Source organism: Bufo gargarizans, chromosome 5 (assembly GCF_014858855.1).
Source record: "Bufo gargarizans isolate SCDJY-AF-19 chromosome 5, ASM1485885v1, whole genome shotgun sequence".
NCBI lineage: Eukaryota > Metazoa > Chordata > Amphibia > Anura > Bufonidae > Bufo > Bufo gargarizans.
In genome coordinates this window covers 216,705,820-216,733,399 of record NC_058084.1, presented here as the reverse complement: position 1 = coordinate 216,733,399, position 27,580 = coordinate 216,705,820, and the positions used below count along the sequence as shown (strand labels likewise).

Genomic DNA, 27,580 nt, shown 5'->3' with positions numbered 1-27,580 from the left:
AACATACTTGAAGATGTGCCAAATTTATTAGACATCCTGTGACATTTGATAAATTTGGTTCAAATTATGACCAAGTAGACTCCTGCAAAGTGACTTTACAAAAGTATACATCTCTATGGGAGGGAATAGGTATTACCCGGCCCAGGGGTCCCCCATGGTACGGTTTTGCCAAGAGGTGGGCTTCGTGGATGTTTGGGAAAGAGTTTATTCCTGTGTTAGTAAATCTGGAAGCTCTATGTCTAGAATTGATTTGGCCCTGATAAACAAAGGTTATTTAAACTGTATTAAAGGGAGTCTGTCACCTCCATATGGCCATATACAGTGCTTACATGGATCTGTAGCACATCTATACAGGATTGTAATGGTACCTTTGTCTTTAGACTTGCACCAGCAGAAAAAACAAAGTTTAATTCATATGCAAATGAGCACTCGCAAGTGCCCAGGGGCGGCTTTCAGTGTTTAGATGCCCAGGCTGCTCTGCCTTCTTTTCACTTTACTCCTCCCCAGCCTCTGCCTTTGAACGCCCTCCAAGTCTCTTGCCTCATCAATAGGTCCGGACTTGGAGGGCGGGCAAAGGCAGAGGCTGGGGAGGAGTAAAGTGAAAAGAAGGCAGAGCAGCCTGGGCACCTACACACTGAAATCCGCCCCTGGGCACTTGCGAGTGCTCATTTGCATATGAATTTAACTTTGTTTTTTCCTGCTGGTGCAAGTCTAAAGACAAAGACAAAGGTACCATTACAATCAGGTATATGGCCATATGAAGGTGACAGACTCCCTTTAAACGGATGAAATATTAGGCCAGATCCGTCTTAGATCATATCCTGTTCTTAATAGAGCTATTTATGGTCTTGAACGACTTTAGAATGAAACCCCCATTTAGATTGAACCCCCATTGGCTATTAATAATTGACAATCATAACCAGATAGAAAATGAGATTATCTATTTTTGGGATAGGAATTATGCCTCAGCTAAATCTCATTATGTATGGGATGCTTTCAAAGCGTTTATGAGAGGGATTTTTATTAGTACAATTGCAAACCTGAGTAAATTCTATGCTAAGAAGGAGAAAGAACTGGAGGGAACAGCTGCTGCAGTAATGGCCAGATATGCCAAGGTAAAAACAGAGGAAGGTAGGGAGATTATGCAGAGGACAAGTCAGGCCCTTTCTGACTTTCTTTTGGATAAAGCTTAACAGAGGCTATTCTTTAGAGGACAGAAATACTTCTCAGAGGCAGGTCGCCCTGGGAAGATGCTGGCTAGGGTAATAGCTAGCCAGGATCCAAAGAAGGAGATTCGTAGTATCTCCATGCCTGATGGCACTATAGTGGAAGATCAGGAGGGAATAATAGAAATATTCATAGAGTATTTTTGTAAATTATATAAATCAGAGAATGTTCTCTCTCTCGGGGGATACGATTGACTCATACTTGGATTCCATTTCCCTTCCAGTTCTTACAGACAGTCCAAAAAAAAGTCTGGAGAAGGATTTATGTCCTGAAGAGATAGAGGATGAAATCAACGCCTGTTCGGGTAATTCCTACCCTGGATTGGATGGACTCCCGTATGAGTTTTACGGTAAATACAAGGAGGTTACTCTTCCGCATCTGTGGAGAACACTCTCTGATTCAATAAAGGACGGAGCCCTTCCAGAAACAATGACAGAGGCTGTTATTACAGTAATATTAAAGAAGGGTAAAGGCCCTAATAATCTGGGGTCATATAGACCTATTTCCCTCCTTAATACAGATGCTAAACTCTTATCTAATATTCTAGCTATGAGGGTATCCAGTGTTATGACATCAATTATACATCCAGACCAAAACGGCTTTATTCCTAATAAAGGGACCCATCATAATCGACACTGTCTTTTTTCTAATTTACAGACATCTGGAGGGCCCTCAAGATCTATTCTGTCAATAGATGCGTCTAAGGCCTTTGATAGAGTTGAGTGGGGATTTTTATGGAGAGTGCTTCATAGGATGGGTTTTGGCCTTAGGTTTATTAACATTATTAGAGGCACTCGCCAGGGATGTCCACTTTCTCCTCTTTTATTTGACATCTACATTGAGCCAATGGCTGCTAGGGTTAGACAAGACTCTATGATTCTAGGATTTGAGGTATTAGGAATGGAAGATCGTATTTCTCTATATGTAGATGATATTTTATTTTATGTACAACAGACACAATCTACCCTGTTAAATATTATCCAAATGATAAATTCCTTCGGGGAAGTTTCAGGTCTGGTCGTAAATTGGGATAAAACTACGCTTATGGCATTAGATAGTATAAATATGCCCTTAGATAAATTTACACTCCCTAATGAGAGCCCTTTGAACATCTTGAAAATGTCCAAGTCCTTTGAGTACCTGGGTATTACAGTCTCGCCCAGGGTGGAAGATTTTATTCCGCTCAATTTAATTCTATTGATAAATAAGCTAAGATCAAAAATAACAACATGGCTTTGCCTACCCTTGTTGAAGGCTGACAGATTATCTCTAGTTAAGATGTTGATTCTTCCCCAGTTACTCTATGTATTTAGGAACTCTCCAGTTTAGATTGCAGATAGGTTTTTTAAGTTAATCGAAATAATTATTAACGATTTACTTTGGAGGTGGAAACTCGCAAGCCTTAAGTTAGAGCATTGGTATAAGCCGTTGGAGAGGGGAGGGCTTAATCTCCCTTGGTTATTTTTTAGCTGCACAGTTTTGCTTTTTCCGAGAGTGGAAGGATAGTCCACTCTGCAGGTATTTAGTTAATGGATCCCCATATGATAACTTTTTTTACTTTATTGGAGTCTGATCAATTGACCGACTCTGATAAGGAATTTAGATCTGCTAGGAATCTTTTTATGAAGTCATGGTATTCTATTAGACTTTGGTGTGGGGTGAGGGGTTCACTGGAATGCACTCCTTTGTGGTATAACCGGCACTACAAACTTTAGATAAATTAGGTAGGGATCAATATTGGCATAAAAGTAATATTTTATATGTGACACAGGTAGTAGGCAATGGAGATATTGTTTCATTTACAGAATTATGACAAAGAGAAAAATCACAGAAATTATTATGGTTTCGGTATTTACAATTAAGATCAGCACTTTCCAGGAGTAAAACAAAAAATAGTCTTGGAATACACACATCTACACAATTTAATGATTGGATAGGAAATTTGGGTCCAAAGATGAAGATTTCTCAATTTTATAAAAATTTACTTATAGCACAATTTGGAGGTCCTCCATCCTCGGGTTAGACGGCTTGGCAAAATAAATGCCCAATGATTAATATGGATGACCAGGAGAAGGTAACGCTGAATTTAAAATTAGTTTCACATAATTTTAATCACGCTGTGGTACAGTTCAATATTCTACATAGACTTTATGTCACACCTCTTTGGCTTAATAGATGTGGTATCAGGAATGATTCTAATTGTCCTAGGTGTAATGCTCCTGAAGCAGACTATTTCCATATGTTTTGGTCCTGTCCAGAGCTGAAACAATATTGGGGGGCTATCCATAAATATATTGAGGGAAAATTCAATGTGCGGATCCCTTTCACTGCGGAATGTTGGGTGCTGGGCGAGCTTGCCAAGGTGCGCTGTCAGCAATATAAAAAAAATCTTTTGTTTCAGATAATGTTTTTGTCAAGACTTCTGATCTTGGTTCTTGCAAAATAGTCCCACCATGAATACATGGTTAAACCTGGTGAATAGTAACAAGAGATATGAATATATTCTGTATAAGCAGAGAAATACAGAGAAAAAATGGAGTGAAATTTGGGGAGACTGGAACTCTTAGTGCTTTCCCTGCTCTCCACCCCCCCCTTACCCACTACTCCTCGGTCTGGTTACGGAGGGGTGGTGGTGAAGGGAGGACACATCGCAAATGGGGGGGATTTTTGGGTGGGGAATCAGGGTGAAAAAAATGTTGAAAATGATATGTTTTCTTTTTTCAAGTTGATGGATAATATTGGAACGTTAATAAAATTTGTTTAAAAGAAGAAAAAAAAGAAATGATACATCTCAAATATATCTTGTGGGTGCAGCTCCTTTGCACATCTACAGTATGTGTATTGATTGTGCAATTATGTGTTCCTCCATGTCATCTAGCCCTCTTGCAACTTTTGTTGTCTGTAATTTAGCAAAATGAGCTATACCCTATACTTAGACAATAGTTTTTCATAGATGTGACTGTGCTTGCTATGTTTGTAGATGAATAACACACAGTAGACTATATTCTATATTATATAGTTTGATTACTTGGATTATATAGTTTGATTCCAAATTGAAGCTATTTTACAATCTACAATTAGCAGTAATTTATTAGCATACAATAACATACACTGCTAGTAGCAACTATTCTGAATGCAGTTCAATATTATAACATGGCAGAATTTTTAATACCTGTCTAATTCACATTGCACACAAACATACTTTATATGTCTGTCCTAACTATTATGCTTATTGAAGAGGGTTTGTGCATTTTTGTGAATGTGAACTTTGATCTTTAATTATTAAATGTTTAAAGAGCATGAGAAGACTTCAGAAAGCCTCACACTAAAGCTTTTATAAAATGATGCATTTGAAGTGCAAAATAATAACAGCCTATCAGTATTTACTATAACCTTTTACCATAGGACATCACAACAATGTTGCTCACCCTTCCGGCTGCTGCAAAGCATTCTTCATTGCTTTGATTTGTTGGAAGTGACAGGACATATCTGTGGCCAACACCATCTCAATCACCAAGGCCCGGAATTCCCTTCAGGGTTATCATAAGGCAGAAAAGAAAAAGAATGTGTAAGACATTAGTTTCCTTGTGCATCTGCTAATTGTATGTGACATTTCCACTACAAACCATACGTGTCACAAACCTCTTGCAAATATCTTAATTCTGAGGAGCTAAGCTTACATTTTTAAGTATCAAATCTAGTGTGAGCCAGTTAGTCAGGTCATTAACTCTGCCTAAAATGAATAAAATAAAAAATTAATTGAGCTGTTTTCTACTGCACTGGCAAAATAGTCAAGGTTATCTGATATGTCTTGAGCACTTCAGCTATGTTTTGGATAGAATACTTCATCGGAAAATTATATATAAATTATTACAAGCATATTTTATCCATATTAAAAATAAAATCCAGAAATACTGCAGTTTTTCACATTGGCCACTAGGGTGCACACAGACATTTTCGGTTTTCTACTTGTCAGCTTTGCTGTGTAGACTGGGTAAGGATCAGCAGAGATCTGGGATTTCTAGTTTATTCCAAACTTAAATCCACACGATATCCCACAATTGCCTGATAGTTAAGGAATACCCCTGATAAATGGCACTCCCTGATCACAGGAGGAGGGTGTGTCAATTGATCTCTGCCACAGGAATTTTTTTAGTGTTCAACTATACTATATAACAAAGGTATGTAGTAGTATACACTTATGCATATTAGAAACATGTATTTCATAAATGACTAAATAAAAATGTAATACCCTTTAACATTTAACCCTAGCCATGCTGAAGACATAAAAAATACAATTGCTTTCAATAATTTGTCAAAGGTAACTGATGGTATCTTAGCTGCAGGCAGCATGTTATAGAGCAGGAACATCTGAGCAGATTAACATATAGTTTAATGGGAAAAGATTCAGTAAAACTTTTAATGTATGCATTTATATCTGTGCTCATTCTGGGCTTTGAAGTGAAGCAGGAGGTCCTATCAGTGACTGACAGCCTTCTCTCTGTGATTGTGTATACCCAAATAGCTGACCACTGCAGCCAATCACATGTCCCCCTGTTGATGAATGTTGATCTCATCGCAGGGAGAGGAAGAGCAGGCCAAGGAGCAGAGGTGGACTTAGACCCTACAGTGAAATGTCCAGGTGACTGTCCAAGCCCTCCTTACTGCCACTGCCCAAGTACATAGTGATCTGATGCCCTCAGTGGTAATTAAAGCTGGGAGCATCAGGTACTAATGTACCCTTCTGGCGGCTGCAAATGTCCTCCTAAATTGTATGGCTGTCCTCAGAATGGTGATACAGTTGAATAATGCAGTGGGGTATGGTTACCAATGGCTTCATATTTTATTTAGAGACAAATGGAGGGAAACAGAACGTGGCGCTATTGATAGCTACTATAGATGGACAACTTCTGAGGAAGAATATTGCACTATGATATTGCTGACCCTCCCCCCCCCCCCCTACTTGTGTCAGCACTAGGGTTGAGCGAACCTGAACTGTAAAGTTTGGGTTCGTACCAAACTTTACTGTGTTCGGCACCCGAACCCGAACATTTCAGTAAAAGTTTGGGTTCGGTGTTTAGGTAATATTAATATACCATCGGATTGGAGTTTTCTCCAATCCGATGGTATATTTTAACTTGAAGCGTCCCCATCACCATGGGAACGCCTATATGTTAGAATATACCATCGGATTTGAGTTAGATCGTGAAAACTCAGATCCGACAGTATGTTCTAACACAGAATATACTGAGAACTGTGGACATAACTGCCCCCTGCTGCCTGGCAGCAACTGGTCCCGCACCTGAGGGGTTAATTGTGCGGATCTAAGCCCCCTGAAAGAGATCGAGTGCTGCCAGGCAGCAGGGGTCAGACCACCCTCCCTCCCCAGTATTAAAATCATTGGTGGCCAGTGCGGCCCCCCTCCCTCCCCAGTATTAAAATCATTGGTGGCCAATGCGGCCCCCCTCCCCCCTCCCTATTAAAATAATTGGTGGCTAGTGCGGCCCCCCCCACCCCCTATTAAAATCATTGGTGGCTAGTGCGGCCCCCCGACCCCCGATTAAAATCATAGGTGTCCAGTGCGGCCTCCCCTCTCCTCCCCCTAATTAAAAACATTGGTAAACAAGCCCCCTCCCCCCCCATTATCGATGGCAGCGGAGCGGCAGTTCCGATCGGAGTCCCAGTTTAATCGCTACTGCAGTCCTGGCTGCCATGGTTACTTAGCACTTTTAGCAGCATTATACTTACATGCGCTGTCTGTGGCCGGCCAGGCACTCCTCCTACTGGTAAGTGACAGGTCTGTGCAGCGCATTGCTTATAGCACAGACCTGTCACTTACCAGTAGGAGGAGCTCTGGCCGGCCACAGACAGCGCATGTAAGTATAATGCTGCTAAAAGTGCTAAGTAACCATGGCAGCCAGGACTGCAGTAGCGTCCTGGCTCCCATGGTAACCGATTGGAGCCCCAGCGATTAAACTGGGACTCCGATCGGAACTGCCGCTCCGCTGCCACCGATGATGGGGGGAGGGGAGTTTTTAACCAATGTTTTAATTAGGGGGAGGAGAGGGGAGGCCACACTGCAGTAGCATCCTGACTGCCATGGTAACCGATCGGAGCCCCAACGATTAAACTGGGACTCCGATCGGAACTGCCGCTCCACTGCCACCAATGATGGGGGGGGGTTGTTAACCAATGATTTTAATTATTAATTAGGGGGGGGGGAGAGGGGAGGCCGCACTGGACACCAATGATTTTAATAGGGGGTGCCGCAATAACCACCAATGATTTTAATAGGGGGTGGGGGTGGGGGGGCCGCACTGGCCACCAATGATTTTAATACTGGGGAGGGAGGGGGGCCGCACTGGCCACCAATGATTTTAATACTGAGGAGGGAGGGGGGTCTGGCCCCTGCTGCCCTGCAGCACCCGATCTCTTACAGGGGGCTGAGATCCACACCTGAGGGGTTAATTGTGTGTATCACAGCCCCCTGTAAGAGATCGGGTGCTGCCAGGCAGCAGGGGGCAGTTATGTACACAGTTCTTAGTATATTCTAACTTGAAGCGTCCCCATCACCATGGGAACGCCTCTATGTTAGAATATACTGTCAGATCAGAGTTTTCACGATCGTGAAAACTCAGATCTGAAAAAGCTAATACTATTATTTTCCGTTATAACCATGTTATAACGGAAAATAATAAAATTAAGTTCGGGTCCCCATTGACTTTAATGGAGTTCGGGTCCAAGTTCGGATCAAGTTCGGGTCCCGAACCCGAACTTTTTTTTTAAAGTTCGGCCGAACTCCCCGAACCTGAACATCTAGGTGTTCACTTAACTCTAGTCAGCACAATTTACTTGTCTTGACACTGTCTACTTGTGTTGCCCAGCCTTCTATTAAATACAACATGAGGCCACTTTTAAGTTTTTTTCAAGGCCACTTTTAGTTCCCAGTCCATCCCCACGAAGGAGTTAGGTAAGTATGATCTCCACCATGGGTCAGCCACTCTAGGGGGTTTGCCTTACCCATTTCTTATCCATAATCCCTTTAAAGTCCCATGTAAGGGCAGCACATTAGAATACAGGTATGCTCTCCTATTAGCCAAAATGACACAAGTACAGTGCATACTGTGCCATTTAATTTAGTTATTATCCTACTATATTCATGAGGGAAGTACTTCCCCCACCATGCGCCTCCTCTCTATGACTGGCTGCTGTATAGGCAGACACACAGCAGCCCATCATTCACTGTGAGGAGGGTGGGTTATGAATCTGATGTATTCTTTAATGGATTCTATAAGCTAAATGGCACAATGTTTTTGTGCTGTTTGGGCTAATAATAGGAGATTTCATATAGGGCAGCATATTCAGGTGACACCCAAGTACAATAAGTGCAACTATTTTGTGACAATATGTGAATAGATCATTACGTGGATGGAGGTGAAGCCTAAAATGAATTTCAGATCAGCAGCAACATGTTCAAATTGAATTCATGCAACCAGTTAATGTATAGAACTATAGTAATCATGAAAAAATGTCAGCATTTGATAATTGTAATTAAGACAAACTAAGAATGCTGTATATTGCTTACACATCTCACCTCCAGTCATCCTTGGAAAGGTTATACAGTATATTCATTTCCTCATCATCCTGAAGCAGGCGGTATGCTGCACTTACATGGTGATTTTCAAGTACAGATCGGTCATTGTACAGAATAGCTGAATCTGATCTGAAAAAGGAAGGAAAATTATTTCATCTTATAAATGACTAAATGACTAGAGTATCAGTTACAGTTTGACATTGTTACTGAGAAAAGGCTACAGGCACCTTCGGAGCCATTTTTTTATTACTGATTTAGACTATTCTCGACAACAACAACCATAAGCTTCTATTACAATTTTTGCTCAATTTGGTTTCTGCAGCTTCTATGTGTCAGAGTACATAGCAAACGGCAGAATGCTGTTCACAGTGAAATCCGCCAAACTTTCTGATGACTTACACTCTGGCCCTCTCTTCTGAATGATCTTCTTAGTTAAATTATGACCACATTGAAACTAAATTTCAATTTGATTACAAATCAAGAGAAGATGCTAATAGCGGCTCTCCCAAATTACTGCCTTGGGTTAATGCTCTGTGTCAAGTGGCTCACCCAGCCACTAAATTGGCGTGAAAATGTATAGAAGGATAATAGACAGGCACTCTACATCTGGTTATCACACAGATTATATTTATTCAAATACAGTTAAAATAAGTAATTGGCACGTCTATAATAAAAAAAAATATATAAAATATAGCAAAATATATAAAAAATATTAAAAATAATATATAAAATATATAGAATATGAAAGCATTGTAAATGTCAATCAATGGTACAACTTGCATTATGATTATTGTCTTGCAGGTTCTTCTTATAAGTTTGTGAAAAAGTTGGAGATAAAAGAGAAACTCCTTGCTGAAGATAAATGAAAAAAAGGATACCTCTTTGCTGGTAAAAGTTAATTGTCCATTCGTATACAACCTGTGATTGAAGAAGTCAGTTGATTCCCAATGTAGATAACAAAAGTTAGTAAATTCCCATTGGAGATAAGAAAAGGAGTTGCACATTTTCAGGTCTGTCAGATGTTAATTATGAAAATGTAATATCTTTAATATATTGATGGATAGGCAGTTTATAGGCAGTTTATATCTTGGTATAATTTTGAATCAGCAGAATGAGTGGTTAGATTTAGCCAGGAAAGCAGTGTGCAGTTTAGTTTGCTCTATTACTCACTTTTTGTTGGTGATGTGATATCCGTTGCTACCGGTGGCGTCCCACGCGGTAGTTGGCAGTACTCACCCTGTTGGTTGGCTTTCACCGCTGTGCGGTATTAGAGTTGTGTGTAGGAGGAATGGTCTCAGGCGTGCTGTTTCTCCTCACTTGGGATGCGCAGCTAGTGTGGCCGAGTCGGTGTCTCACGTGATCCGTCACGTGGTTTTCTGCACTTTGGTCAGCTGATATCTGTGTCTTGCGCTGCTTTGTAATTTCCCTTGTTCCTCTTTATGTTTATAAGGGAATATAATCCTTCAGCGAGACAGTGTGGGTATTGGTGGGTAGTCTCTGCAATAGTGTATAATGCCAGACGCGTTTCGAGGTACTCCAACCTCTTCCTCAGTGGCCATGTTTAAGCCTTTAAGACTGCCCTCTTTTATACCCACTTCGAAAATGACCCAACCAAAAACCCAACCTGGAGTCTGTTCACTGGGATTTGATACTTTTACCAAGTTTTTATACGGGATAATTTCACAGTTTTACCTGTGTTTTTCATGAGATATTTGTATATATGTGTGTGTGTAGGACAGTACATGTATTCTTGCTGGTTACACTTCTTTATTTAATATCGATTCATAAGTTACATAATGGATAAAGATAAACATAAGGATAAATAGTAAAAATGGGCTACAAATAGTGATAATAATAATTCATATAAAAAAATGGGAAAAAATTAAAAAGATAGTGATGGATATCTTAGTTTTGAAGTTGCATCCATTTCTGCATAAAAACGCATATGCGTTTTCTCTGCGTTTTTTCTGTGTATGTGCGTTTTTTCGTTTGCTGTTGCTGTATTGTTTTTATTGTTTAGTCTTATGCCCCAATTTTGTTTGCAACGGATTGTACATATCTGATTTGTGTAGCATTGTATTATTTATGTGTTTTTAACTGACTATATATGTTCTAGCTCAGTTAACTTTTATGATTGTTAAAGTTGTTACTTTCTGATGTTTTCTTACTTATTTCACAATTTTGCCTGCGTTTTCCGTGCGATCTTTTGTGTATATGTGTGTGTAGGTAAGTATATTTGTTCTTGCTGGTTAAGCTTCTTTATTTATAAGTTACATAATGGATACAGGAAAAAGTAGGAATAAATACTAAAAATAGATTAAAAACAATAATTCATATAAAAAGTATAGAAGAAATGAAAAAGATAGTGGCGGATATCTTAATTATAGAGATGCATCCATTTCTGTATAAAAACGCTTCTGCGTTTTCTGTGCGTTTTTCTGTGTATGTGCGTTTTTTCGTCTGTTGTTGCTGTATTGTCTTTTTTGTTTGGTCTTATACCCCCAATTTTGTTTGCAAGGGATTGTACATGCGATTTGTATAGTATTGTATTATTTATGTACATAAATAATATAATACTATACAAATCACATTTGTACAATCCCTTGCAAACAAAATTGGGGTATAAGACCAAACAACAAAGACAATACAGCAACAACAGACGAAAAAACACACAGAAAACGCAAATGCGATTTTTATAAAGAGAAATGGATGCATCTCTATAATTAAGATATCCATCACTATCTTTTTCATTTCTTCTATACTTTTTATATGAATTATTGTTTTTTAATCTATTTTAGTATTTATTCCTACGTTTTCCTTTATCCATTATGTAACTTATAAATAAAGACGCTTAACCAGCAAGAACAGATATACTTACCTACACACACATATACACAAACATCACAAAAAAAAAATGCAGGTAAAATTGTGAAATAAGTAAGAAAACATCAAAAAGAAACAACTTTAACAATCATAAAAGTTAACTGAGCTAGAACATATATAGTCAGTTAAAAACACATAAATAATACAATGCTACACAAATCGCATCTGTACAATCCGTTGCAAACAAATTTGGGGCATAAGACTAAGCAATAAAGATAACACAGCAACAGCAAACGAAAAAACGCACATACACAGAAAAAACACACAGAAAACGCTTATGCGTTTTTTTATACAGAAATGGATGCAACTTCATAACTAAGATATCCATCACTATCTTATTAATTTTTTTCCATTATTTGCTTATATGAATTACTATTATCACAATTTTTAACCCATTTTTTACTATTTATTCTTATGTTTATCTTTATCCATTATGTAACTTGAATCGATATTAAATAAAGAAGTTTAACCAGCAAGAATGCATGTACTGTCCTACACACACACACACATATATACAAATATCTCATGAAAAACACAGGTAAAACTGTGAAATTATCCAGTATAAAAACTTGGTATAAGTAATAAATCCCAGTGAACAGACTCCAGGTTGGGTTTTTGGTTGGGTTATTTTCGAGTGGGTATAAAAGAGGGCAGTCTTAAAGGCTTAAACATGGCCACTGAGGAAGAGGTTGGAGTACCTCGAAACGCGTCTGGCATTATACACTATTGCAGAGACTACCCACCAATACCCACACTGTCTCGCTGAAGGATTATATTCCCTTATAAACATAAAGAGGAACAAGGGAAATTACAAAGCAGCGCAAGACACAGACATCAGCTGACCAAAGTGCAGAAAACCACATGGCGGATCACGTGAGACGCGACTTGGCCACACTAGCTGCGAATCCCAAGTGAGGAAAAACAGCACGCCTGAGACCATTCCTCCTACACACAACTCTAATACCGCACGGCGGTGAAAGCCAACCAACAGGGTGAGTACTGTCAACTACCGCGTGGGACGCTACCGGTAGCAATGGATATCACATCACCAACAAACAGTGAGTAATAGAGCAAACTAAACTGCACACTGCTTTCCTGGCTAAATCTAACCACTCATTCTGCTGATTCAAAACTATACCAAGATATAAACTGCCTATAAACTGCCTATCCATCAATATAGTAAAGATATTACATTTTCATAATTAACATCTGACAGACCTGAAAATGTGTAACTCCTTTTTTTATCTCCAAAGGGAATTTACTAACTTTTATATCTACATTGGGAATCAACTGACTTCTTCAATCACATTGTATACGAATGGACAATTAACTTTTACCAGCAAAGAGGTATCCTTTTTTCGTTTATCTTCAGCAAGGAGTTTCTCTTTTATCTCCAACGTTTTCACAAACTTATAAGAAGAACCTGCACACAATAATCATAATGCAAGTTGTACCATTGATTGACATTTACAATGCTTTTATATTCTACATATTTTTATTTTATTTTATTTTTTTGTATTTTTTATATATATTTTTTTATTATAGACATGCCAATTACTTATTTTAACTGTATTTTAATAAATATAATCTTCTTGATTAAAAATCAGCTTAGAAAATCAGGTTATACATTTTTTTGATTAAACGGAATAAACTCATTTCAATATTTTGGCATTGTTTTTCTAAAAGAAAAAAAAATATTAATATGGATGTGTAATTCGACATTGTGAATGAGCCTAAAGAATTTGTACAAGCTACAGATATTGATGACCCATCCTCAGGTCATCAATCTCAGATTAGTTGGGGCCTTATACTGGCACCCCCACCAATCAGCTATGGCACTGGAAACCAGTCAGGGCATGGACTGGAAGCAGAAGGTTCTGTACACTGTGTAGTTGGCATACTGCAGCTCACCTCCCATTCACTTAAATGCAAGCTGAGGTTCAGGACTCCGGTATGGCCACTACACAGTGTACAGAACCATTAGTTTCCAGCTCTGTACAGTTTCTGGGGCTGAGGCTGCCAGAAATGGCTGATCGACAGGGATGCCAAGTGTCAGACCTCCACCAATATGCTCTTGATGATCTATCCTGAGGATAGGCCATCAAATTATCTGTGGCCCAGACAACCTCTTTAAAGAAGTTGTCCCACAAAAAATATTCTACAGTTTAAAAACTAGCTCCTGGATCTGAATACTTTAGTAATTGCATGTAATAAGAAATGTTGTAAAGCCATTTAATATAATATTAATATTAATATAATCTGCCTAGCGCCGCCTGCTGTTTGTTCTTTTTCTTATTTCTTTGACCTGCTCCCTGAGATGGCCGCACATGCTCAGTTTCATCCTTCAACTGGCTCCTGAGCTGGGATAGGGAGAGCATGGGCATGCCCCCTTAGCTGCAGCAGAAAAGACACTTCCTTTGAGCTGCCTTCTTGATATCAATCTAGCAGAGCATTAAATGGGGAGATCTCTGGATCCATGTGAGGTACAGGGCTGGTTCAAGCTGTGTTATAAAGAGACTGTCATGTACTATATGATATCTGATTTTCATTTTTTTTACATTATTCAATGGATAACCGCTTTAACAAAAAGTTTTTTTTTTTATTGAAATGTTTCTGTATAGTTGAATATTTTAGTTACAATGACTCATACACAGAGATATAAGCAATGTAACTGTTTGTTCTGCATTGGAGGCTCTTTTTGTTGCCTCTATCACAGATTCTATCAAAGTGAACAGAGAGAAATGTCCTGCCTCCACTAAAAAAGTGAACTCCTGAATGGCAACCAAAAATTACAGTTAATAGGATGTGTTTGGTCCTGTTCAGATCAATGATGTGCTGAATCGGACCCTTACATCATTTTAGTTCTGCTCCTATAAATGAGCAAAATAACAGACATCAATAGTGCTGGTGTGAACAATTCCTAAACTAATCACGATAATAATAATATTTATGAAGTTGATGATATAATAGTAATACTATTTCAGATTCATTTTAGTTCATGGAGATGATGATTACAGTAGACATTTCTCATTTAAATGACTGGCTTCATCCAGACTGGAAATTGCTTACTGACATTTAGGGCATGCACGTAAAACTGTAACATTCAAGGCACCATCTACAAAACTATTATATAAAAAATGTTGCAATAATTTTTAGTATTTTAACAATAAATCAATAGGATATAAGCAGTTATATACATACTGTAATAATGATTTACAACGCAATGTAACAGTGGCTGCTGTACGCCGCTGTTCCCCAGCTTATCGCCGCGGTCCCGGGCGCCGTGCTCAGCGGTGACTTGTGGTCGGTGCTTTCAATTTTAACATTGCGGTCCTGGGCTCTGTTTCTGTAGGTGGTATTGCTTTTGAGGATTCCGCTCCACAGCTTCCACTCAGCACTGTACACAGCATGAGTTCGGCTGGTTTTGTGTTGTACTGCTCTAAGGGTGGAGCATACCACTCCCTGGGCTATGTGGATTAGGTCAGGTGACCTCACTGACCAACCCTGGCTCTCCTGCAGATATTTAAGTGGCACAGCCACCTTCCAGATGCCTCAGTGTCAAGGTCCTTGAGTTTGCTGGTTCCTGATACTCTCGTGTGCTCCTGATCTATACTTCGTTCCTGGACTCTGCTTAGTGTCTAACCCATCCTGCTTGCTTTGTCGCTCCTTTTGCTCCTGTTGTCCCTATCTGGATTGCCTGACCTGTTCCTGTGCAGCCTGCCTTGACCTTTTGCCTGTCTGGCTACTCCTCTGCCTCATCCTTTGGTACTACACTGTTGCTCCTGGTAATGACCCCGCCTCCCTGACTATGCGTGTACTTCTGGTACCTACCCAGGTATCTCCTGGTCCTCCTGGACCAGCTGCCACTGACTCGATGATTGCTCTGGAGTAGCCCCTGGCAACTACCCTAATGGCTCAAGTCTATCCTCACCATCTGAGGCTCTAGTGAAAACCAGGTAGTTGCTTATACACGCCCCTTCAGAGTATAGCCAGTGAGTGGCACAGTGGGTTCACACCCGCTAACCCGTGACAGTACACTGAGGCCATGGACCCCACTGGTCATCCCAAGCCTGTTGTTCAGGAACTGTTACGTGCAGTAAAGAGCCAGAGCGAACATCAGGATGTCTAGATTCATTACTTGCAAAATGTTGCTGCTCGTCTGGATGCCATCTCATCTCCAGCTACTGCAGGGTCGTCAGGCACTTCCCACACAGGTAAGTCCGGATTTGTGTACTGCTCATGTGCAACTCCCTCTGCCTTCATGCTATTGTGGATATCCAAAAACCTGTCATGGATTCCTGAACCAATGTTTGATCCACTTTGAGTTGCATGGGCAGAAGTTTCTAAGGTTTGCTTTATCGTGTCCCTGCTGTCTGATGAGGCCCTTGCTTGGGCAAATCCTAGTTGGGAGCATGAAGGTCCTAAGACTATCAATCTGCGTTTTTTTTAAGAGCCCGGCTGCACGTCCTCCGCTGCCTCAGCACTGCTACGTCTACGGCAGGGTTCCTTGTCTGTGGGTCAGTCCACCATCCAGTTTTGTAACCTGGTTGGCAAGATGACATGGAACAATGAGGCTCAGCTGGCAGTGTTCTGGAAGGGCCTTTCTGACCGGATTAAGGATGAACTAGCTGGTCACGACCATCCTTCTACTCTGAATGACCTGAACACCTTGGCTCCAAGAATAGATATGCTCTTCAAGAAACATGCTAAGGACACCTTGGTTGGCTCCATCCTTCTAGCGGCCGCTCCTTCCTCTAGTGTCCACCCTACCTGAAGATCCCATGCAAAAGAAGAGTCTTTGATTGTCTCACCAGGAACGTTTACGCTGCAAAACAGAAAACCTGTGTTTGTATTGTGGTGGAAAGGCCCCCTTCGTGCATAATTGTCCCCAGAAGCCAGGAAACATCAATGTCTAGGATCCGTTGGAGAGGTGGTCCTAGACAAAGAGAAGTTCTCTATGAAACTTTCTGTTCCGGTAATTCTCTCACACAAGGGAGTCATGCTGTCTGTGCCTGCATTCCTGAACTCTGGGTTAGCTGGTAATTTCATTCAGCAAGCTCTGGTCCATCAGTTCCAGCTTCCTACCATCCATCTCAAAAGTCCTCTGTCAGTTTCCTCCGTTAATGGACTGCCAGTGATCTCCGTGACTATACCCCTGAAGCTGCAAATTGGAGCTCTGCATTCTGAGATGATTTCCATCTACATGCTGCAGTTTCTGTGAATTCGGGTATCCTCGGTCTTCCCTGGCTGCCTCAGTACTCCCCAGTTCTGCACTGGAACTCCAGTCAGATTCTACATTGGGGATCATTCTGTCATTCCATCTGTCTATCAGAGGTACGACCTGCTTCCTCGCCTCCTGTACCAGTCAACCTGTCTGGACTCCCACAGCAGTACACCATTTTTGCAGTTTTCAGCATGAAAGAGGCAGAGACCCTGCCTCCTCATCGTCTGTATGATTGTCCGATTGACCTTCTGCCTGGTGACACTCCTCCTCGTGGTCGAGTCTACCCCCTCTGACGAGACCCAAGCAATGTCTGCGTATCAAGGAAAATCTTGAGAGGGGATTTATCCAGAAATCTACTTCACCGGTTGCCCGTTTCTTCTTTGTGCTAAAAAAGATGGATCCTTACGGCCCTGTATCGACTATCATGGTCTGAATAAGGTCACAATCAAGAACCAATACCCTCCACCGCTAATGTTGGAACTCCTTTCAACAGTATCCGGGGAGCTAAGGTCTTCACTAAATTTGTCCTGCGCATATTATCTTATCCCCATTCGAAAGGGCGATGAGTGGAAGACTGCTTTTAACACTTGTGACAGACACTACGAGTATCTCGTCATACACTTCGGTCTGTGCAATGCTCCCACGGTATTCTAGGAGTAGGTGAACGACATCTTCCAGGATCTGCTTTATGTCTGCGTAATAGTGTATCTGGATGATATACTGATCTAATCCCCGGATTTAGCCACTCACTGAAAGCATGTACATTTAGTATTACAGCGGTTGAGAGAAAATCGCCTTCACACCAAACTCGAGAAATGCCTTTTTGAAAAATCTACTGTACCATTTCTCAGATACGTCTTCTCGGATGCCGGGTTGCAGATGGATCCTGAAAAGTTGAAAACAGTAATTGACTGGCCGCGCCCGCAGGGTCTTGGGCTATACAGCGCTTCCTGGGATTCGCAAATTTATATCAGCAATTCATCTTGAATTTTTCATCCCTTACATCTCCAATCTCCGCTCTTACTAGGAAAGGGGTGAATGCCAAGCACTGGAATCCAGAGGCAGAGACCATTTAAAGAAGTATTTTGCTCCTGCACCAGTTCTGCGTCACCCCGATGTCTCTCGCCAATTCTTTCTAGAAGTGGACGCCTCCTCCATAGGAGCTGGTGCTGTTCTTCTACAGAGAGGTTCCAAGGGCAAGATGTTTACCTGTGGGTTCTCCTCCAAACTCTTCTCACTGGCTGAGAGGAATTACTGTATAAGAGACAGAGAATTTCTAGCCATAAAACTTGCCTTGAAGAAGTGGTGTTATTTGTTGGAGGGGGCCCAGCATCCAGTGATAATATTCACCGATCACAAGAACCTCACATATCTGCAGGCAGCCTAGCATCTGAACCCTCGCCAAGCCAGATGGGCTCTCTTTTTCTCTCGTTTTAATTTTGAGTTGCACTTTTGCCCGGCTGAGAAAAACATCAAGGCGGATGCTCTGTCTAGGTCATTTGACTTTGCAGACCAGCAGGAGGAGCCCCAATTCATTGTAGATCCTGCTTGCTTGATCACAGTGGCTCCTGTCCTGGTAAGAGACATTGCTCTTGGGAGAACATTTGTGCCATTTGCCAAAATGAAACGTATCCTTACGTGAGGCCACAATCCAAACTGGCCGGTCACCCAGGTATTCGCAAGACCACAGAACTGGTGTCTCACCATTACTTGTGGCCCACATTATCCAAAGATGTGTGTGATTATGTCTCTGCCTGCACCGTCTGTGCTCAAAATAACATCTCCAGGAGCAAACCGCCTGGTCTGTTGTTACGGCTACCTGTTCCTGGTACTCCATGGCAACACATTGCCATGGACTTTATTACAGATCTGCCCTCTTCGGTCAGATGTACCATGATTTGGGTGGTCGTCGACCGCTTCTCCAATATGGCTCACTTTGTTCCTTTGACTGGATGGCGGACCTTGCTAAACTGTTCGTGAAACATATATTTCGTCTGCATGGTTTACCGGGGCATATTGTTTCTGAGCGGGGATTTCAGTTTACCTCCAAGCTCTGGAAAGCTCTTTGCCAACTGCTAGAAGTTGACCTGGACTTCTACTCCGGTTATCAACCCCAAACCAACAGGCAAGTAGAACGGGTCAATCAGATAATGGAGAATTACCTTCGGCATTTTGTTTCAGCTCAACACGACAACTGGGTACAATTGTTACCTTGGGTAGAGTTCTCCTACAATAACCATACTAGTGAGTCTACGGTGTCATCTCCTTTCTTTGTCGTTTTTGGACAGATTCCTCATACTGCTCTCCCTGTTCCTATATCTTCTAGGCTACCAGCAGCAGATTCCTCTTTCAGGGATTTTATAAATATCTGGCAGGATACCAAGATTTGTATTGATGAAGCAGTGACCCGCCTGAAGACGAATGAGGACAGGAAAAGAAGGAAACCGCCTCCGTTCTCTCCGTAAGATAAGGTATGGCTCTCCTCCATAAACATCCGTTTAACGGTTCCTAGTTTCAAGTTTGACCCTAGGTTCCTGGGACCCGTCATAGTTGTGAAGAAGATCAAGGAAGTGACCTATAAATTACAGCTACTTCTTTCTTTTGGTGTCCCCAATGCATTCCATGTATACTTCCTCAAACTGGTAGTCCTTAACCACTTATCTACAGCTCAGTCTATAGTGAAGAGACATTCGAGGTCAAGGATATCTTGGACTTCAGGAAACATGGTAAGAAAACCTACTACCTGGTGGACTGGAAGGGCTTTGGTCTAGAAGAGAGGTCTTGGTAGCCGGGAGGACAATATCCATGCTCCGGACCTGATAAAAAGGTTCTTGTCCCATCATGGACTCAAGAAAAGGGGGGCGTAAGGGGGGTACTGTACACAGCTGTTCCCCCGCTTATTGCATAACTTTAATTTTATTTTATGTGTCAGTATTATCATGATGACACAAAATATGCATAGTTTTTTAATGATTTACTGCTTTTGATCGTTAATAGCACATATCATGGAAATAAAATATTTTTAATTTTCGCAGCGCCTCTTCTCCCCATCTGCATTTCCGGCTGCTCGGGGAATTTCTGCGCAGGGACATAACCGCAAAGCCGATGAAGCCCAATATGCTCAGTAGCCTAGGGGAAGCCGCCTGCTATCTGCAAAATAGTTTGCTTAATTAAGGCCTTTCCCCCCATCCGGTTATATCCATCACCGCTAAGTACGTGTAATTCACCCACAACTAATAATGTGATCAGGGCTGCAAAGAAACAGGAAGGGGGGTCTACTCGAAATCTGCAGACCATGTGCAATGCGGCTTATCTTGTGATAATCTTACGTGGTTTCTGATGAATCATAGAAAACCTTAGTTAAAGGAAAAAAAGAGCAGAACTGAATCTGCTCTCATACTCCACTAACTGTCAAAGCTGCATTTCCAGGCTGGCAGTTCGAAGGAACCTTAGGATCAAATATATATAAAATGTATGTGATGTGCAGATCATTGGTTCCTGCAAATGGGGTAAACAGCAAAGCAATTGTCAAATAGTAATACCATATTCACATATATGACATATAGTGATACTCTGTACCAGCTTATATCCATATACTATATAGATGCCCGATTAATAAAATGCCAACTGGCTTATTATTCCTCTGATTCCTCAGTGTGTCGCCTTGTATTCATATATTGCACATATATCTGATTAGTCACATTTTTATGTGTTGCACGCACCACTGCTTTCAAATCGAGTAATGACCTTTATTTGAGAACGGCTCTTGAGATCAATCTGAAATATTCCAATAGTACTTAATAATAGTAAAAACATACAATACAATAAAAAGTAAAAATAAAGAATAAGAAATAAAAAAATAAAATCTATACAGTATATGTATATAAGCTGATACAGAGTATGTTAATGCTCTACATGTTTGTGGGAATTGAGTGCTTATCACTGAGATCATTTATACAACCCGTCTTTTCATATACTGTGTCACTTTATTCATACAATCATGTATTGCAATTAGCATTTATTCATTCATATATTCATATTATCATTGTAATGCAATTGAGAATGAAATATGTATGTGTATGTACATCAGATGTTTTATCTTTATTTTTTATTTTTTTAAGAATCCACAAATATAATGTACTGTTGCTCTGTTGTAGAACAAATGTATAAACATATCCAGTAAGCCTGACATCAATAGTGGGGAAATTAATGGAAACCATACCTTAGGAGAGAATTGTGGAAAATCTCAAATCTCATGGATTGAAAGATGAAAAACCTCATGGGTTTACTTCAGGGAGATCATGTCAAACTAATCTTATTGATTTTTTTGATTGGGTGACTAAAATAATTGATGGCGGAGGTGCCGTAGACATCGCTTATCTAGACTTTAGTAAGGCTTTTGATACCGTCCCACATAGAAGGCTTATCAATAAATTGCAGTCGTTGTGCATGGACTCCCATATTGTTGAATGGATTAGACAGTGGCTGAGGGACAGACAACAGAGGTTTGTAGTCAATGGAGTATATTCAGAGCATGGTCTTGTTACCAGTGGGGTACCTCAGGGATCTGTTCTGGGACCCATATTGTTTAATATCTTTATCAGCAAAATTGCAAAAGGCCTCGATGGTAAGGTGTGTCTCTTTGCTGATGACACAAAGATTTGTAACAGGGTTGATATTCCTGGAGGGATACACCAAATGGAAAGGGGTGTAGGAAAACTAGAGGAATGGTCAAAAATCTGGCAACTAAAATTTAATGTTGATAAGTGCAAGATAATGCACCTGGGGCGTAAAAACCCAAGTGCAGAATATAAAATCAGTTATACAGTCCTAACCTCAGTATCTGAGGAAAGGGATTTAGGAGTCATAATTTCAGAGGACTTAAAGGTAGGCAGACAATGTCATAGAGCAGCAGGAAATGCTAGCAGAATGCTTGGGTGTATAGCAAGAGGAATTACCAGTAGAAAGAGGGCGGTGCTCATGCCGCTCTACAGAGCACTAGTGAGACCTCATTTGGCGTATTGTGCTCAGTACTGGAGACCATATCTCCAGAAGGATATTGATACTTTGGAGAGAGTTCAGAGAAGAGCTACTAAACTAGTACATGTATTGCAGGATAAAACTTACCAGGAAAGATTAAAGGACCTTAACATGTATAGTTTGGAAGAAAGACGAGACAGAGGGGATATGATAGAAACTTAAATACATAAAGGGAATCAACAAGGTAAAAGAGGAGAGAATTATTAACAGAAGAAAAACTGCTACAAGAGGACATAGTTTTAAATTGAAAGGACATAGTTTTAAACCCCATTTGCGGGAACCAATGATCTGCACACCAAATACATTATATATACAGTATATATATATTTGATCCTGCGATATGATTCTACAATGGACAACCCCGTGTGTAAGCGCTAGCAGTGCCTCTCTGTCCCAGGACGATACTCTGTAAGTTGTGTTCTGAGCGGTGGGACATGGGCAGAAGGGGAGCCCCCCGCAGCTGCCCATCCAGGAAGTGATCACAGCCATCGCCCGTCCTCAGCAGCCCGCTTGGCTGTGAATGTACTGTAAATGTAAATGTGCACCATTATCATCATAATACCGTATGTGCAGATCACTGCTTTCAAATCGAGTAATGACCTTTTTTTGAGAAATGGCTCTTGAGAAAAGAAAATGGCAGTCCTGATTTGTTAGGAAGCAGAAATGCTGTCCTTTTTTTTTTTTTATTGACCCTGGATTTTCTGGAGCATCCCCTGACCTTCTGTGATACTTCCTATTAACCCTTTCATCCCCTTTCTTCCATTTTCCATCGCACAAATATATTATGGAGCAGTAGTTATGTGTAGACTGGTATAAATAGTATATGTGTATTGTACTCTGTGCAACGCCAGATACTATAGTGCCCTCCAATATATACATATATAGTCTCATTTTGAGTGTGTATATATGGATGTATGTGTGTATATATATATATATATATATATGTATATATGTCTGTATATGTGTGTGTGTACTGTATATATGTGTGTGTATGAGTGTACGGCTGGCCCTTGCAGGAACGCCGTCCATTTACAGCAAAGAATAAGAAATGTCAAAAATAGAAAGATGGAGGGCACCGGATTCCCAAAAAGTTGGGACACTAAACAAATTGTGAATAAAAACTGAATGCAATGATGTGGAGATGGCAAATGTCAATATTTTATTTGTAATAGAACGTAGATGACAGATCAAACGTTTAATCCGAGTAAATGTATCATTTTAAAGGAAAAATACGCTGATTCAAAATTTCACAGTGTCAACAAATCCCCAAAAAGTTGGGGCAAGTAGCAATAAGAGGCTGGAAAAAGTAAATTTGAGCATAACGAAGAGCTGGAAGACCAATTAACACTAATTAGGTCAATTGGCAACATGATTGGGTATAAAAAGAGCTTCACAAAGTGGCAGTGTCTCTCAGAAGCCAAGATGGGTAGAGGATCACCAATTCCCACAATGTTGCGCAGAAAGATAGTGGAGCAATATCAGAAAGGTGTTACCCAGCGAAAAATTGCAAAGACTTTGCATCTATCATCATCAACTGTGCATAACATAATCCGGAGATTCAGAGAATCTGGAACAATCTCTGTGCGTAAGGGTCAAGGCCGTAAAACCATACTGGATGCCCTTGATCTCCGGGCCCTTAAACGACACTGCACCACAAACAGGAATGCTACTGTAAAGGAAATCACAGAACGGGCTCAGGAATACTTCCAGAAACCATTGTCAGTGAACACAATCCATCGTGCCATCCGCCGTTGCCAGCTGAAACTCTTCAGTGCAAAGAAGAAGCCATTTCTAAGCAAGATCCACAAGCTCAGGCATTTTCACTGGGCCAGGGATCATTTAAAATGGAGTGTGGCAAAATGGAAGACTGTTCTGTGGTCAGACGAGTCACGATTCGAAGTTCTTTTTGGAAATCTGGGACGCCATGTCATCCGGACCAAAGAGGACAAGGACAACCCAAGTTGTTATCAATGCTCAGTTCAGAAGCCTGCATCTCTGATGGTATGGGGTTGCATGAGTGCGTGTGGCATGGGCAGCTTGCATGTCTGGAAAGGCACCATCAATGCAGAAAAATATATTCAGGTTCTAGAACAATATATGCTCCCATCCAGACGTCATCTCTTTCAGGGAAGACCCTGCATTTTTCAACAAGATAATGCCAGACCACATTCTGCATCAATCACAACATCATGGCTGCGTAGGAGAAGGTTCCGGGTACTGAAATGGCCAGTCTGCAGTCCAGATCTTTCACCTATAGAGAACATTTGGCGCATCATAAAGAGGAAGGTGCAACAAAGAAGGCCCAAGACGATTGAACAGTTAGAGGCCTGTATTAGACAAGAATGGGAGAGCATTCTTATTTCTAAACTTGAGAAACTGGTCTCCTCGGCCCCCAGACGTCTGTTGAATGTTGTAATAAGAAGGGGAGATGCCACAAAGTGGTGAAAATGGCCTTGTCCCAACTTTTTGGGGATTTGTTGACACCATGAAATTCTGATTCGACATATTTTTCCCTTAAAATTTTACTTTTTCTCAGTTTAAACTTTTGTTCCTTGATTTATGTTCTATTCTGAATAAAATATTAGAAGTTGGCACCTCCACATCATTGCATTCAGTTTTTATTCACGATTTGTATAGTGCCCCAACTTTTTGGGAATCCGATTAAAAAAGATACATTTATTTAGAAATATTTCAAAGGTTACCTAATAAAAATCTAATATAATAAAAAGTAAAAATATTACATAAAAAATGTATGTGATGGGCAGATAATTGGTTGCTGCATATGGGGTAAACAGCAAAGCAATTGTCAAAAAGTGACAGCATATTCACATACAGACGTGGACAAAATTGTTGGTACCCTTTGGTCAATGAAAGAAAAAGTCACAATGGTCACAGAAATAACTTTAATCTGACAAAAGTAATAATAAATTAAAATTCTATAAATGTTAACCAATGAAAGTCAGACATTGTTTTTCAACCATGCTTCAACAGAATTATGTAAAAAAATAAACTCATGAAACAGGCATGGACAAAAATGATGGTACCCCTAACTTAATATTTTGTTGCGCAACCTTTTGAGGCAATCACTGCAATCAAACGCTTCCTGTAACTGTCAATGAGACATCTGCACCTCTCAGCAGGTATTTTGGCCCACTCCTCATGAGCAAACTGCTCCAGTTGTGTCCGGTTTGAAGGGTGCCTTTTCCAGACTGCATGTTTCAGCTCCTTCCAAAGATGCTCAATAGGATTGAGGTCAGGGCTCATAGAAGGCCACTTTAGAATAGTCCAATTTTTTCCTCTTAGCCATTCTTGGGTGTTTTTAGCGGTGTGTTTTGGGTCATTGTCCTGTTGCAAGACCCATGACCTGCGACTGAGACCAAGCTTTCTGACACTGGCTAGTACATTTCTCTCTAGAATTCCTTGATAGTCTTGAGATTTCATTGTACCCTGCACAGATTCAAGACACCCTGTGCCAGACGCAGCAAAGCAGCCCCAGAACATAACAGAGCCTCCTCCATGTTTCACAGTAGGGACAGTGTTCTTTTCTTGATATGCTTCATTTTTTCGTCTGTGAACATACAGCTGATGTGCCTTGGCAAAAACTTCGATTTTTGTCTCATCTGTCCACAGGACATTCTCCCAGAAGCTTTGTGGCTTGTCAACATGTAGTTTGGCATATTCCAGTCTTGCTTTTTTATGATTCGTTTTCAACAATGGTGTCCTCCTTGGTCGTCTCCCATGTAGTCCACTTTGGCTCAAACAACGACGGATGGTGCGATCTGACACTGATGTTCCTTGAGCATGAAGTTCACCTTGAATCTCTTTAGAAGTCTTTCTAGGCTCTTTTGTTACCATTCGGATTATCCGTCTCTTAGATTTGTCATCAATTTTCCTCCTGCGGCCACGTCCAGGGAGGTTGGCTACAGTCCCATGGATCTTAAACTTATGAATAATATGTGCAACTGTACTCACAGGAACATCTAGTTGCTTGGAGATGGTCTTATAGCCTTTACCTTTAACATGCTTGTCTATAATTTTCTTTCTGATCTCTTGAGACAGCTCTTTCCTTTGCTTCCTCTGGTCCATGTCGAGTGTGGTACACACCATATCACCAAACAACACAGTGATTACCTGGAGCCATATATATAGGCCCAATGGCTGATTACAAGGTTGTAGACACCTGTGATGCTAATTAGTGGACACACCTTGAATTAACATGTCCCTTTGGTCACATTATGTTCTGTGTTTTCTAGGGGTACCATCATTTTTGTCCATGCCTGTTTCATGAGTTTATTTTTTTACATAATTCTGTTGAAGCATGGTTGAAAAACAATGTCTGACTTTCATTGGTTAACATTTATAGAATTTTAATTTATTATTACTTTTGTCAGATTAAAGTTATTTCTGTGACCATTGTGACTTTTTCTTTCATTGACCAAAGGGTACCAACAATTTTGTCCACGTCTGTATATGACATATAATGATACTCTGTATCAGCTTATATACATATGCTATATAGATTTTATTTTTTTATTTCTTATTCTTTATTTTTACTTTTTATTGTATTGTATTTTATTATTTTTAGGTACTATTTGGAATATTTCAGATTGTTCTCAAGAGCCGTTCTCAAATAAAGGTCATTACTTTATTTGAAAGCAGTGATCTGCACATACGGTATTATGATGATAATGGTGCGTGCAGCACATAAAAATGTGACTAATCAGATATATGTGCAATATATGAATTCAAGGCGACACACTGAGGATTCAGAGGAATAATAATCCAGTCGGCATTTTATTAATCAGGCATCTATATAGTATATGTATATAAGCTGATACAGAGTGTCATTATAAGTCATATATGTGAATATGGTGTTACTTTTTGACAATTGCTTTGCTGTTTACCCCATTTGCATGAACCAATGATCTGCACATCACATACATTTTATATATATTTGATCCTAAGTTTCCTTCGTACTGCCAGCCTGGAAATGCAGCTTTGGCAGTGACTGGAGTATGAGAGCAGATTAATTTCTGCTTCTTTTTCCTTTATCTAAGATTTTCTATGATTCATCAGAAACCAAGTAAGATCATCACAAGATAAGCCGCGCTGCACATGGTCTGCAGATTTCGTGTAGACCCCCCCCTTCCTGTTTCTTTGCAGTCCCGATCACATTATAGTTGTGGGTGAATTACACATACTTAGCGGTGATGGATATCGCCGATGGGGGGGAGGCTTTAATTAAGCAGACTATTTTTTGCAGATAGCAGGCGGCTTCCCCAAGGCTACGGAGCATATTGGGTTCCATCGGCTTCGTGGTTTGGTCCCTGCGCAGACATTCCCAGAGCAGCTGAAGAAGCAGATGGGGAGAAAAGGCGCTGCAAAAATAAAATAAAAATTTTCCATGAAATTTGCTATTAACGATCCAAAGCAGTATATCATTAAAAAACTATGTATATTTAGTGTCATCATACAGTATGATCACGACACCAAATATGCATTTTTTATGATTTACTGCTTTTGATCGGTAAAAGCACATTTCATGGAAAAACATTATTTTTGTTTTGTCGCTTTTTTTATTGGGATCATTTTGGTAACTTTTTTTTAGAGTG

At 40.4% G+C, this 27,580-nt stretch overlaps 1 protein-coding gene across 4 annotated transcripts in view; it reads right to left on the bottom strand.

The window, feature by feature from the left end:
• Positions 1–27,580, bottom strand: part of PDE1C (phosphodiesterase 1C) — a 1,393,842-nt gene that overhangs the window by 163,715 nt on the left and 1,202,547 nt on the right. For all 4 annotated transcript variants that reach the window (XM_044293926.1, XM_044293925.1, XM_044293928.1 and 1 more), the window contains 2 exons: positions 8,822–8,950; positions 4,656–4,757 (listed from right to left, as the gene is read on the bottom strand). In XM_044293926.1, the coding sequence (XP_044149861.1) occupies positions 4,656–4,757; positions 8,822–8,950 (231 nt within the window). The remainder of the gene's footprint in view (positions 1–4,655; positions 4,758–8,821; positions 8,951–27,580) is intronic.